Raw genomic sequence first — 14,386 nt, forward strand, 5'->3', positions numbered from 1 at the left:
ATTTGAATTATATTTAGATGAGACTTTGGACTTAGATTTTAAAGTTGATGCTGGAATCAGTTAAAACTTTTGGGGCTATTGGGATGAATATACTTTTCGTGTGAGATGGAGTTTATTTTGTTTCATGGTGTGAGGTAGGGATCTAACCACATTTTTTTCATATGAAAAATCAATTTTTCTCATATTATTTAATGAATAATTTATCCTTTACATGCTGATTTGTAATGCCATCTTTGTCACACATCTATTCCCAGGTTCTGTGACTCATTCCACTAGTTAGGTTGAAGGGCAGATTTCTAGGTTTCAGTACAAGATTCAAATGCAGTCTACATAGAATGGAGTCCATGAACCTGCAATTTCCATAGTTCTGATGGATACAGCCCATAAACTTCACTTTAAGAAACATAGTCCTTGGCTTTGGTAAACAAAAGAGAATGCCAGAGTCCAGGGAAGATGATATTCTTTAATACAGGGTAGCCTCCCCTTTATAACCTGTTCTTTTTCCAAGTGGTACCTGAAACCTTTACATCCACTATTCAACAGCCCATTTCAATGCAACTTGACTCATAGAAGTCTGACCACAGAGAGAAGCTAAGCCCTCATTCCCTCTAAACTTAGAAACTCATACTAAGCAGGTGGGTATATCTAAGTAGCTAACTTCCCTATGGTAATTAACAGATTTAACTTTTCCCTTGAAGCAGGAGTCTACCTACCACACGCACCAGTGTAACACTATTTTTGTAGCCCTCAACAAAATAATTACATTAATACAACAAATAAACTCTCAGACATGAGAGCAACACACACACACACACACACACACACACACACATACACACAAAGTAACAATGAGGGCAGAATTTGTTTAGAAAAATATTCTCTCACTAAGCACACTCAGAAATTCAATGATTAGATAGAGTCCACTGGCTCTGACCTGCTAGTAGAAGAGCAGAGATAGTAGGAAAAGTGAAAGAAAACCAAGGTAGAGCCACTGTTCTTCCTCCTCATTCTTTACTTCCAATGTTACCATTCTTTAAGTCTATAATTGGCTACCTTTATGCTTCATATTAGTTACTTGTCTTCTGTAAACAGGTAAAATAAAGTTAGGACCAAATAAAAAGAGCCTCTTGTGTTAGGTAGCAACAATAAAAATAATAAATTTTTAATTTAGAAGCTGACTCTCCAAAATATCCAACACTTATACTTGTTATCTACTTTAAATCCAATTATTTTAGATAATATTACAGTAAAAAACTATAACTGAAAACAACAAATTGACTCATTTCAAGGAGTCTGAAACAAGAGCCAGAAAATGTAGATTATGAATATAATAAAATCACACCTTCCCCTCACAAACATAATTTTGTGTTTATAACTGACCCTCTTCCTGGGGTCAGTTCCTAGATAAAAATGCACAGGAAGCCCCTAATCCTCATGATTCCTAATCTTGTTTATGTATCATCTATCCACTTGCATCTTTCCTTAACTTTTCTGGCATATGTTTTCAATATAGAGCTGCAACAAAGGAGAGCTATAATTAACAAATCTCTTCCTTTTAGCTATTAAAATAGGTGACACAGAAATGCAAGACATTACAAAAAGAAAGAATTTTGCAGTGCTCACAGAGCACAGCTTCCAGGAAGATGTTGGGATAAATATGCTTTCTTGTGGCCAAGACCCTGGGCCTGGAATCTGAGTAGATTATATGTTTCAGAGCCAGGTACTGTTTCTCATCTAGTATCTGTGTTCTGAGAACATTGCTTAAGCTGGAGGAAAATCACAGTATAATCCATGACTTTCCGGAAGGTAATCAGAAGGGATTCTACTCAAGACCAATACTCATATCCTGTAGATGTACTGACTTCACCACCCAGTGACTAGTTCTCCAGGGTGTGAATTTTCCAGATCTATAATTTCCTCTACACACAGATGAAATTAGTCTCATATGGAGGTCAATATGCTGCTGGAGGGCAAAAATCCTCTAAAAGCCAACAAATCAGATATGTCAACAAAAATTCCAGGTACACACTACTTTTATAACTATAAGGTGCTGTGGGCAGATATTTAAGATCACATTGCCTCCCAAGAGAGAATTTGTTTTAGACATAGGGACTGACCTGATTTTGAATTACTTTAGCAAGGGTTAAGGATCCTGAGGGTTAGAAGAAAACATGTGAGCAGCAGTGGAGCAAGAGTTATGAAACAGTTCTGGAAATGTGGTCTTCCAGTATAACGAGGGCCCCAGGAGTGGAGCTTGGGCAGTTGGGAGGGGACAGAGGTGTGACTAAGCAGAAATGGGGCACAGAAAAACAGGAAGGTTTGTTGTCAAAGGCACTCATTTTCCAAGTCCTTGAACTCAGCTTAGCTAGTTATATGAACCTTAGCTCTAAACCATTTCACTACATGTCAGCATTTTTTCCTACTTGATAGGAAGGAAAAGTGAAATTGTGTGAAAATGAGAGATAGTGGGCCGGGTGCGGTGGCTCACGCCTGTAATCTCAAAGTGCTCACGCCAGCACTTTGAGAGGCCGAGGTGGGCAGATTGCCTGAGGTCAGGAGTTTGAGATCAGCCTGGCCAACATGGTGAAACCCCATCTCTAGTAAGAATACAAAAATTAGCTGGGTGTGGTGGCACAAACCTGTGATCCTAGCTCCTCAGGAGGCTGAGGCAGGAGAATTACTTGAGCCTGAGAGACAGAGGTTGCAGTGAGCAGAGATCGTGCCACTGCACTCCAGCCTAGCCGACAGAGCGAGACTCTGTCTCAAAAAAACAAAAAGCCTGATAGCTAGAAATGAGATGCTTCTGGTCCCTGTTAGTTTATGGTACAGAGGGGTTAAAATAGACAAATTATTAACTGAACTAAAGCTCCTTCTCACAAGAATGAAGAGCTGAAAACTATACATACTAGCAGCAGAACAGGCTGAAGCCACATGTTTTCCAGGTTTGTTTGTTTGTTTGTTTTCCACATTTCATAACTCCGGTCTGTACACAGCTGATTTGTTGAGTTATGGTGCTAGGGCAACTAAGGGCATGAATGCAAATCTCATGATGTTCAAACCAAGTCACTAAATGGGTATTGCCTGGCCTGAGGTCCCGTTTTCTAGATATAAGTTAACAGTACCAGAGTGCGTTGAAACTAGGGCAGGGTTGTGCATTGGGTATTCTCAGTGGTTCCCCAAACTGGCATTATGTTAGAAGTCTGTTTTTAAAAAATCCAGATTCCCTAATCCTTAACCCTCAAAAAAACAACAACAAAGCTACTAAATTGGAATTCACAGGGGTCTGGAAATCTAATTTTTTAGAACACAAACCATCGGGCGTTTCTGATGGCCAGCCATGTTCAAGAGTCACAGCTGTTCTCATTTAATCCCCCCTGTAATTTCACAAAAGTTATGAATGGTTCCACTTTATAGATGAGAAACCTGAGGCTCAGGAGGAAGCTGCTCCCAGGACCACCACTAAGTAGAGAGCCTTAGCAGAATCAAACCTAGATTGGTCACAAAAACATCCATACCTGCAGCAAATAACTGTATCAGACACTTTACCCTGACTCCACTCCACCTCCTCTCACTAAGAACTATTTTCCTTAAAAAACAACTGACTGCATGCACTCTTGAAGGAGGCAAGTTTGGTCATCTTTCTCTCCCGTCAGAACTCTCTCGTCCTCCTACCCATAGTGGGAGCTGAGGATGTTTCTTGCCTCCTAAGACTTGCAAATCTTGCATTCTCCCACATCAGAAACCTACCTGACCCAGGCCCTCCTCCATCAGGAACTGGATGTTGACAATCAATATGGGCTGATGGGAGAAGGTGAACCTCCCACACCCACCCTGTTCTCTGGCAAGGGTCAATCTCATTATCCACGAACGATACTTAGCCACTTCCTGCAGCCCTCCATGAAGTTCGTGCATTAAAAGGTTTTTGCTTACAAAGCAAACTGCCTGTATGAAATGACAAAAAATACATCTGAAATTACCAATCAGAGCTTCAGTAAATGTAAAATTAGTAAATAGGGTGAATACAGTTTCATCAAAAAGCAAAGAAACCTATGTTTTTGTTAGTCTCTGCAGCCTAATTGTGGCCAAATGTAGACTTTCCTTTAAAGTCCTTAAAAATAATAAAACGAACTTGTAGAAAATAAAGAATAGCTGGGATTTCAGAGTAGGAATAACTGTAGCCAAAGGAATCATTGTAGTGGTATTTCGGGCATCGTGGTGGGAGGACTTAGTCATGGGCTCCAAACCCTTGTCCCACTAATAGCCATATACTTCGCCCAATATCAAATCAGCCCTAGTCAGAAAAAGTTCTAGGGAAAACCGTGTAGATAAAATCATTAAGGTTTAAAAAAAAATTCCATTTTGTTCAGATGTGTTCTCTATTGAAGGGAAAGAGGGAAAGGAAGAACAGGCTCACTACATGCTATGAGATGGTCAAACTTTAGTGTTCACAAGAAACATCTGGAGAGCTTGTTATAACATAATATTCCCAGCTTCACAACTGGAAATGCCACTTCTCCTGTCTGAGCTGGGGCTTGGGATCCTGCATTTTCATCAAGCACCTCAGGCGATTCTGATGCAGGTGTTTTCCTTAAGTTGCTATTTTAAAAATTTTGACAATGTGGGAAGTTTCCAAGAACAGGACAATGAACACCCACTACACTGAGTCAAGGGTTGGCAAATTTTTTCAGTAAAGTACATCGGTTTGGACTGACAGTCTCTGTAGCAACTACTCCTTTCTACCCTGCAGCAGGAAGTGCCTACAGTTAATAAGTATACGCAAATGAGCTTGGCTATGTTCCAATAAGATTTGATTTATGGGCACTGAAATTTAAATGTCATAGAATTTTCACCTCATAAAATATTACTCTTCTTTCTCTTTGTTATATTTAAAAACATAAAAACTATTCCTAGCTCAGAATTGTAGGCAGAGGTTTGCCAACTAAGCCAGCTTTCCTATGGATGAACTTTAAATTTACCATTTTTCATATTTAGACTAATTATTTTGTCCCTCTTAGGAAAATTACAAAAACACATCTATAAAGATGTTTTCCGGTCCACCCTTTGCTGTATTTTCAGATATAACATGTTCACAGCTTGCTATGGCTGATAATTTTGGATGTCCTGTGGGACACAGTTCCTCATTTAGAAATCACAGTGCAGTCAGTCATTCTCTAAATTTACCACATAAAAATAAAAAGTGTGCGTGCCCTTATCCACAACACCAGGGCCTACTGAAGCATCCTTTTATTAGCTTTTTTCTCAAACTGAAGATAAATAAGGGAAAAACAAAAAAAAAACCTTTTCTCTTCCAGATGACTCAAATGGTCTAGCAAGTCGTGAACAGCATTTTGCCATTTGTGAGCAAGGAACCAGGAATGGAGTTCCTTTATTTTTTTCCCTCCCTGACCTTTTGTTGAAAATTAGCTTAAATAGTATCTGCTCACATTTCCAGCTGACTGGGTTATAACCAAGTAAGACTAACAGTAATGATACAAATCTGCTGCCCTATTAAAGGTCTTTCCCTCCAGGGGAATTTCTTAGGTTATTAAACATTGTTTAATAAGTATCCGAAAACCAAACAAGAATTCCAGAAGTAAGCTCCAACTCTGCATGAAGAAATTAACAAACATTGTCATCATGGAATCTGTGTATTGTGCTTACCTACTAGGAACAACAGAAAAAAACCACTCGACCTAACTAAAATCATTCCTTCTTACTGAAATGCGTCTCAACCACACACATCCAAACATGACCTCATCTCTTAAGGAACGAAAACCTACCGTAGTTATCTAAAGCACTCAAGCCTCGATCCATCACTTCATTACCCTCCCCTCCTCAAGACAAAGTAACCCGCTTAATGGCATGAGGATGTGTTGTATCTTGATGAAGTTAGAGAGCAGAGGAGTCATAAATCCTCTCTTCCCATCCCCGAGTCTAAACATCAGCTTAGAGGCTGCTTTGGAGTCATAGTCCATGAGATGGTGTGTCTGCCTTTTATCTTCTTGCCAGCACTCTCTTCCAGCCTCTGAAGATAATATATGGCATGCTGACTCAGGTGGAGAGGCAGGAATCACAGCAAAGACTTAAACCCCAGTCTGTGGATACATGAGAGCCCTCTGTATTTCTCATCAGCTGGCTGATTTGTGGACGACCACATTTTTGGAGCTCAACCAACGGCCTCACCTGATGGAAAATGCTTACGAACTTATAAATCACCTTTGAATATATTTTCTTGGTAGAAATAGAACAGACTGCTAGCTCCCAATTGCCCGAAATGTATATATCAGTGTATAGAACCAATTTAATGATTTGAGAGGACTGAGGACTAAAAACTGTATTAAAAGCTTCCATTACAAAGAGACAATAGAGAAATGCTTTATTTAGGGCTGGGAGTTTTATAAGTAATATAGGAAACCCAAATAAAAATAATAGATAAATGCAATTTTGTTTTAGTCACAAAAAAATTACAGACTGAAGTTAAACAGTGGGCCTATTATATTAGTACAGTGGTTCCGAAACCTGGCTACATATTAGAATCATCCAGGGAGCTTTAAAAAAAATTTCAATGCCCAGGCTGCACCCAACACCAATTAAATCTGAATCTGGGGGGAAGGGAGCGAAGCCCAGGCCTCTATATATTTTTTAAAGCTCCTCAGATAATTCCAGTCCACAGCCAAGGTTGAGAACCTCTGCATTGGAGAATATAGTCCCTGCCCTTCTGAGCTTACTTTTACAATATTTACTTGGTGAATTCTGTTCACCAACTGTCTTCCTCACTTCTGTCAGTAACTTCTTTAGAGCTGGAATCTGGAATTTTAAATTTATAGATAGAGATATAAACTCACGTACAGGCCAGGTGCGGTGGCTCACACCTGTAATCCCAGCACTCTGGGAGGCCGAAGCAGGAGTATCACTTGAGGTCAGAAGTTCAAGACCAGCCTGGCCAACACAGTGAAATGCCACTTCTACTAAAAATACAAAAATTAGCAATGCATGGTGCTGGGTGCCTGTGATCCCAGCTACTCGGGAGGCTGAAGCAGGAGAATCGCTTGAACCTGGGAGGTGGAGGTTGCAGTGAGCTGAGACTGCATCACTACACTCCAGCCTAGGTGACAGAGTGAGACTCCATCTCAAATAAATATATAAATAAATAAATAAATCCACATACACACATATATAAAATACATGCGCACATATTTTTATTTAACTTAGGCCCTGATTATTAATATATAAAACAGAAAAACTAAGTGCCTTGGTAATTTACATATCTTCTCCAAATCTTTAAAGAACCAAACTCTAAAAACCACACATAAAGATATTTAAGTCATAAAACACACACATACACATACACTCAAACTTTAATGACCTTCAGGAACCATGATCCAATAATATATTTAATAGGTAAGATCTCATTCATCAGTATACAAAAAAAAAAAAAAAAACCCAGAAAACAAAAAAACTAACTTTGATTAAGACATGTGCCCTTAGTAAGGGCACTTACAGTTAGAAAGGTTTATCGGTAGCACTTTGAGGTAGCATATTTTGTAAAGTCACAGGGCTGCTCTGCAGTTTCTCCTGGATACAAAGGTAGAGGCCATCAGCCTTTGCCCCTGGAAGAGGAAAGTGAAATTATCTGTATTCCTTGCCAGTGTCAGCCTGAACACACTTTATACCACCCACCCTTGGCCATCCCTCCTCTATACTTTATGCATGGGGGTTTGGAACAACAAAGGCATTTTGCTGCTTCTTTCCTCTTGGTATGGCAGCATCCCAGGCTGTGGAGCCAGTTGCCTCTTGCCACATGTGATTCACCAGCAGGAGACACATGCACCCTGTGGAAAGGGAAGCTGGGCATCACGGCATGCTTTTTAATTGGCTTTAACATTTCATTAAGTAAGAGTGACTCATTCCTGTAAGGCTTTAAAGAGGTTCATTTCTGAGTATTCTCTCCACGATTCTGACCCTAGAAAGCGCTCCTTTTTTCCCTCCCTGGGTGTAATCATTTTGGGGTATCATTAAGCTTTCTGGGATTTTCCTGGCAGGAGGGTGAACAGAAAAGCTTTTAAAAAATCCACACAAAACAACAACAAAAAACCCAAGTGCAAGAGCGATACCAAGAACAGACTTCCTTTGTGCAAGTTAAAAAGATACAAGTTTACGGTTCAGGAAAACAACCGACTTCTTAAAACAAAGCAAACAAACAAAAAAGGAAATATTCAGTTCAGCTCTGCATTTTAAATACAAATATACAGTCAAAACAGGCTAAGGATTAAAGCTGCAAAAATGGTCCCAACAGCCTCAGACTTTTGCTGCAGGAAAATTTTTTGCCCAATGGTCACAGATTAAAGGGATATCTAGTCCCCAAGAGCCCTTTTGTCCCAATATACTTCCTGTTTGAAAGTTGAACCCTTAAAAGTAATTGACATACAAGTGAATAAAAATAGCACATGTCCAGACAAAAAAGGGCATGAGCTGGGCCTGAGTTGCCACTTAAAACTGTCATTCAATATCATAGAAAATCCTCAAAGGCTGCCCAGAAACAGGGCCCCAGGCACTGCTGAACATGCCAGCCACCAAGTCGACGCCACCCGACACAACTGAGCGTTAGACTTCAAGTATCCAAGGTGCTACAATAGCTGGTCCTCTAAAGACCTCAGGCTGACTCTCAGAAGCCCCCACTCCACCCCACCCCATTATACAAAAAGTAAAAACATTGCTCATGGTCATTACAAAATACTGGGGTGGAAAGTGAGGAATAAGAGATCTGCTCTCTGAATACACCAGCCTTACAAATACAAATAACGTCTTTAACATTTTGTACAACTAGAAGGTGCATGAAGCTGGTATCCAAGCAATGATTTCAAATGCTTTCTTTTCTCCCCGTTCTGTATCAAACTGGAAAATGGTTCCATTGGGTTAACAGTGTCATTTTAGAATGCCATAAATTAAATAAGTTAGTTCACATTTTTTCCCCCAGCACTTAAGTTACAGTTAGTCTCTAATGTGCTTTTGAAGCTTGCTTTAGCAGTTCCAGGTCTCTTCTGCGGACAGTGGTGGCTCTGGGACAACCATATTCGTCCAGCTGCAAAGGTATGAATTGTTCAAGCACCCCAAGGCCCTGTCCAGCAGGACTGGTAAATAGCTTAGTCCATGATGGTTTAAAGTTTCCACTGAATCCCAAAAATATGGTACTCCCTGAAAAAAAAAAAAAAGAAAAAGAAAAAAAATTCAATTTTTATAGCTACATTCCAGCAAGAGAATACAGGAGGTGACTCGGAGGTGAGCAAAACAAAGGCAGCTATTAAAAAACTCTACACTTCCTTACATCAGCAAATGAACTCTCACCACCCACCTCTTGCCCCAGATAACAAACCACATCCCAACACACTTCCTGTCACACTGTGCCCTTATTTAGAAATCATCTTAATGATACCCACTCCAGCAAACAAGCTCATGAAAATGGTCTGGTAGCTGAATTGCACCATAAAATTGCCTATGTTGCTGGCCCTGTAAGAACTTCACGGAATAATACAAATACAAACCTTTGTCATAAAGATGAGCTGGTTTGGCTAATCCCAGAGGTACTAGTAAGTGTGAAATGTTCAACTGCTTTATTTCTCCTCTTGTGCTCAACAGAACAATTGACCTGTATGTAAAATTTAGAAAGTCAGAGAAAATTTCAATCCTTCAGCATGAGTATCTTTCTCAACTGAATGCTGAATAGAAATATTAGATAAAAGCAGAACTCCAAAAAGAAAAAAGCCTAGATGCTTTTCCATCCAATTCCCTTCTCTTCCACCCCACCACCATGGGCTTTGCATGTTGCTCTTACAAGGGGTACACATGGAGAAACCAAATCATTTATGTAAGTTCACCTAGTGCAGGGCTTCCCAACCCCTGGGCCATGGACGCGTACCAGTAGATTAGGAACCAAGTTGCACAGCAGGAGGTGAGCGGGTGAGCAAAGCTTCATCTGTATTTACAGCCACTCCCCACCACCTGCATTACAGCCTGAGCTCCGCCTCCTGTCAGGTCAGCTGTGGCATTCAACTCTCATGGGAGCGGAGCCCTATTGGGAACTGAACATGTGAGGGATCTAGGTTGTGTGTTCCTGAGAATCTAATGCCTGATGATCTGTCACTGATCATCACCCCCAGACAGGACCATCTAGTTGTAGGAAAACAAGCTCAGGGCTCCCACTGACTTTACATTATGGTGAGTTGCATAATTATTTCATTATACATTACAATGTAATAATAATAGAAATAAAGTGCACAGTAAATGTAATGTGCTTCAATCATCCTGGAACCATCCCCCTCCACCTCTGGTCCATGGAAAAATTATCTTCCACAAAACCGGTACCTGATGCCAAAAAGGTTGGGGACTGCTGACCTAGTGGATGGTTTGGGGTGCAGTTCTTTTAGGGAATAGTCTATTGTTGTTGTTTATAATTTGTATAAATTTGTGGGACACAAGTGCAATTTCATCACATACATAGGACTGCATAGTGGTGAAGTCAGGGCGCTTAGGGTATCCATCACCAAATAATGTATACTGTGCCCATTCAGTAATTTCTCATCATCCACCCCTCACCCTTCCTTCTCCATTGTCTATCAGGGAGTAAGTCTACTGTAACATGGGAGAATGCTTTTGTTTTGTTTCAAATACTCTATTTATTTAAGTTCTATTATCTATTTATTAAATAAATGGATAAACACAATTCTAAAAATAAACAAACAACTAACTGTGTTTTCCATGGTCTGAATGGCCATTTTTGTCCTACAGTAAACCAACACACATACTCGGACCTATCTGTGGATTCTCTGTTCTTCTCCTCTGATCTTGCTCTTCTCAGCCAAAACTATGCTGGCCTATGGCTTCATGGTCTGTTTTAATATTTGATAAAACTAGCCCCTTGTATTACTGTAATTTGTTTATATTTTACTACTTTCTCATTTATTCTTCCAGATGAACTACAGTATCAACCGTCAAGTACAGTAGAAAAGTACCTTTTGGGACACTAATGAAAATGTGTCAAATTTATATTTTAACTAAGTAAACGTAATGCACTTGAATCATCCTGAAACCATCCCCCTCCACCGGTCCATGGAAAAATTATCTTCCATGAAACCAGTCCATGAAACTAATATTTATTCATTTTTCCATTCAGAAACAGAGAGTCTCTCCTTTTATTCAACTTCTGTTGCATATCCTTTAGCAATATATTTAATAATGTATTTATTTTGTGTGCGTGTGTGTGTGTATACAAACGCACTGTTTCAAAAACTTTAATCAGAAATATTCTTGGCCAACCAGGTGCAGTGGTTCATGCCTTTAATTTCAGCATTTTGGGAGGCTGAGATGAGAGAATCACTTGAGCCCAGGAGTTCAAGACCAGCTAGGGAAACACAGCAAAACTTCATCTCCACAAAAAATAAGAAAAACAATAAAATAAAATAAAATAAAATAAAATAAAATAAAATAAAATAAAATAAAATAAAATAACAGACAGGCTGGTGGTGTGCACTTGTAGTCTCAGCTACTTGGAAGGCTGAAGTAGAAGGGTCACTTGAGCCTGAGAGGTCAAGACTGCATTGAGCTGTGGTCACATCACTGCACTCCAGCCTGAGCAGCTGTGTTTTGTTTTTTTAGAGATAGGGTCCTTGCTCTGTCACTCTGGCTAGAATGCAATGATGCAATTATAGTTTACTGCAGCCTCAAACTCTTGGGCTTGGCCGGGCGCGGTGGCTCACGCCTGTAATCCCAGCACTTTGGGAGGCCGAGGCAGGCGGATCACAAGGTCAGGAGATCCAGACCACAGTGAAACCCCGTCTCTACTAAAAATACAAAAAATTAGCCGGGCACGGTGGTGGGCGCCTGTAGTCCCAGCTACTCAGGAGGCTGAGGCAGGAGAATGGCGTGAACCCGGGAGGCGGAGCTTGCAGTGAGCCGAGATCGCACCACTGCACTCCAGCCTGGGCGACAGTGCGAGACTCCGTCTCAAAAAAAAAAAAAAAAAAACTCTTGGGCTCAAGGGATCTTCCTGTCCTAGCCTCCTCAGTAGCTGAGACTACAGGTATGTGCCCACATACTCAGATAATTTTTGAATTTTTTGTAGAGACAGGGTCTCATTACATCGCCCAGGCTAGTCTTGAATTTCTGGCCTCAAGCAATTGTCCTGTCACAGCCTCCTAGGCAGGAGCCACTGTGCCTGACTTCTTGGTCAGTATTACTGAAAAAAAAATTTCAAGAACAAATCAGTGTTTAGGGGGCTCTGAGTAGCTCTTATTAATTAAAAGGTAACATTAGATTGATTTATTTTCAGTCATCAAGGATGCCTACAGGAAGTTGAAATTTGCGTAGTATATCTTAATGTGGGTCTTAATAGTTCTTAAGATTAAGTGCCTTCAGTTTCATGCTGGTATGGGTTCTTTATTGTAGTCTGTCTGTCTTCTTTCTTTCTTTTTTTGAGGCAGAGTCTCGCTCTGTTGCTCAGGCTGGAGTGCAGCAGTACGATCTCGGCTCACTGCAAACTCTGGCTCCTGGGTTCAAGCAATTCTCCTGCCTCAGCTTCCCAAGTAGCTGGGATTACAGATGCCCACCACCACCCTGCCCAGCTAGTTTTTGTATTTTTTGTAGAGATGAGGTTTCACCATGTTGGCCAGGCTGGTCTTGAACTCCTGATCTCAGGTGATCCTCCCGCCTCAGACTCCCAAAGTGCTGGGATTACAGGTGTAAGCCACCATACCCAGCCTACTGTAGTCTTTCTAAAGCAGCGGTGACACAATCTAGAATTAGTGCAGCAGTCTAAGTACGGCCACCCTGCATACCTGACCTTCTTCAATAGGTCAGAATTACCCATAAGATAATTTACAGGTCACCCCACAACCCTATACACATAGACACGTGCTCAGTCTCCCTAGAAGTCACTGCCAGTGGCTCCACACTTTCTAAACACTGTTAAAATACAACATACACATTGGATTTTTGCAAATGAAACCTATGTGTATAACCAGAGGGTGGATCAAGAAACAGCATTACCAGTATCTTAAAAGCCTTTCTGTTAATGAGTTGGTTTTACCTCTTAAATCTATGGGGTACCTTGCAGGACTACCACGTTGTCCTAAATATTTCTGGTGAGATTTATGTCCCGGATTGTTTTAGGGGAAGTGAGTGTGTTTTCAACATTAGGAAAAATCTTTAAATCCCACAAGAAAATTGAGGCTGTACAAGTGTCTTAAGCCAAAAGACAGAACTACATATTTACATTTAATGTTACATCCAAATAATCCAGTGACTTCATAGAATTTATTGGCATCCAGTTCTATAAAGCATAAGCTATCGGAAAATGATTCTAAAGCTAGGTAGGCCTTTAATTTGGGGAAAGCTTATGTTCCTTCCTTAATGGTCCACTAAATGAAAGCCTGTGTATAAATCAACATCTGTGGCAAAGGCAGAAAACACCCTGAGTTCATCTCCTTGCCTCCAGGCAGGGTCTAACCAACCCAGAGAAAGAAAGCTTTCTCTCCTGTGCAGCTTTCTTCAGAGACAGCAAAGAACACCAATCAGACTAGTGCTCTACAAGAGCGATCGCACGCTCAACCACTTCAAAAATCAATTTACTCTTTTCCAACCATTTCCAAGTGACCCAGGTGATGACTTCCTGTATCACGGTCATAGTGCAATGCTGTCCAAGACCATCAGTGGGACAGAGGGCTGCAAAGGTCAACTGCCTGGAAAATCACTTCAAAATAGTAAAAAGCCTTCTGAGGGAGTTGCAGACAAAGTACATCAACTTAATACTAATAAGTATAACGCTCTGATATTTGTTTTGTGAGACTCAAAAAATAAATAAAATAAAAAGTGGGAGAGTAATGTTCCAAATAATGAGCGTTTTTTCCTCCGAAGAGCCTTCCCACCATTTGCAAAATGTTGCAACGCCCAAGTTCTGCCACCGGCAAGCAACGGCTTGTCAATGATAAGCAGCTTAGACGACATGGGCGTCAATCTGAGGTAGGAGAGGAATGAATACCTTGCACAGTGCCGTGAATATCCACAGAGTAAAAAATCAGAGTTGACCAGGCATTATCGGTTGTGGAGCATTCCACATCTTTAAGGTGGCTTTTCCCTGTTACAGCACAAGCTGGACCTACCTTGGAGGGATGCCTGTTTTTAAATACTCTTCCATGCGACTGACATCAGCAAGAGGAAAAACCTTTTTTTCCGTCAACCGGAATGGAACGCTGCACGGATCCACAACAAGGAGGAGGACGCCTGCACTTCGGAAGGTAAAGTCAGTGCCATTGACCTGAGAATGCAAAAACATCTTCTGCTGTCATCATCATTTCAAGAACATCTGCAGGATGACTCATTTTTCCGGCCCTTT

The 14,386-nt window shown here is 40.7% G+C and overlaps 1 protein-coding gene across 2 annotated transcripts in view; it reads right to left on the reverse strand.

Moving 5' to 3' along the window:
• Positions 1–7,177: 7,177 nt before the first annotated feature.
• CEMIP2 (cell migration inducing hyaluronidase 2) overlaps positions 7,178–14,386 on the reverse strand; it is an 87,221-nt gene continuing 80,012 nt past the window's right edge. For both annotated transcript variants that reach the window (XM_015117890.3, XM_015117889.3), the window contains exons 22-24: positions 14,154–14,308; positions 9,543–9,646; positions 7,178–9,195 (exon numbers count right to left, since the gene is read on the reverse strand). In XM_015117890.3, coding sequence (XP_014973376.1) covers positions 8,999–9,195; positions 9,543–9,646; positions 14,154–14,308 — 456 coding nt within the window. In that variant the 3' untranslated portion in view covers positions 7,178–8,998. The remainder of the gene's footprint in view (positions 9,196–9,542; positions 9,647–14,153; positions 14,309–14,386) is intronic.

This window comes from Macaca mulatta, chromosome 15, assembly GCF_049350105.2.
Source record: "Macaca mulatta isolate MMU2019108-1 chromosome 15, T2T-MMU8v2.0, whole genome shotgun sequence".
NCBI lineage: Eukaryota > Metazoa > Chordata > Mammalia > Primates > Cercopithecidae > Macaca > Macaca mulatta.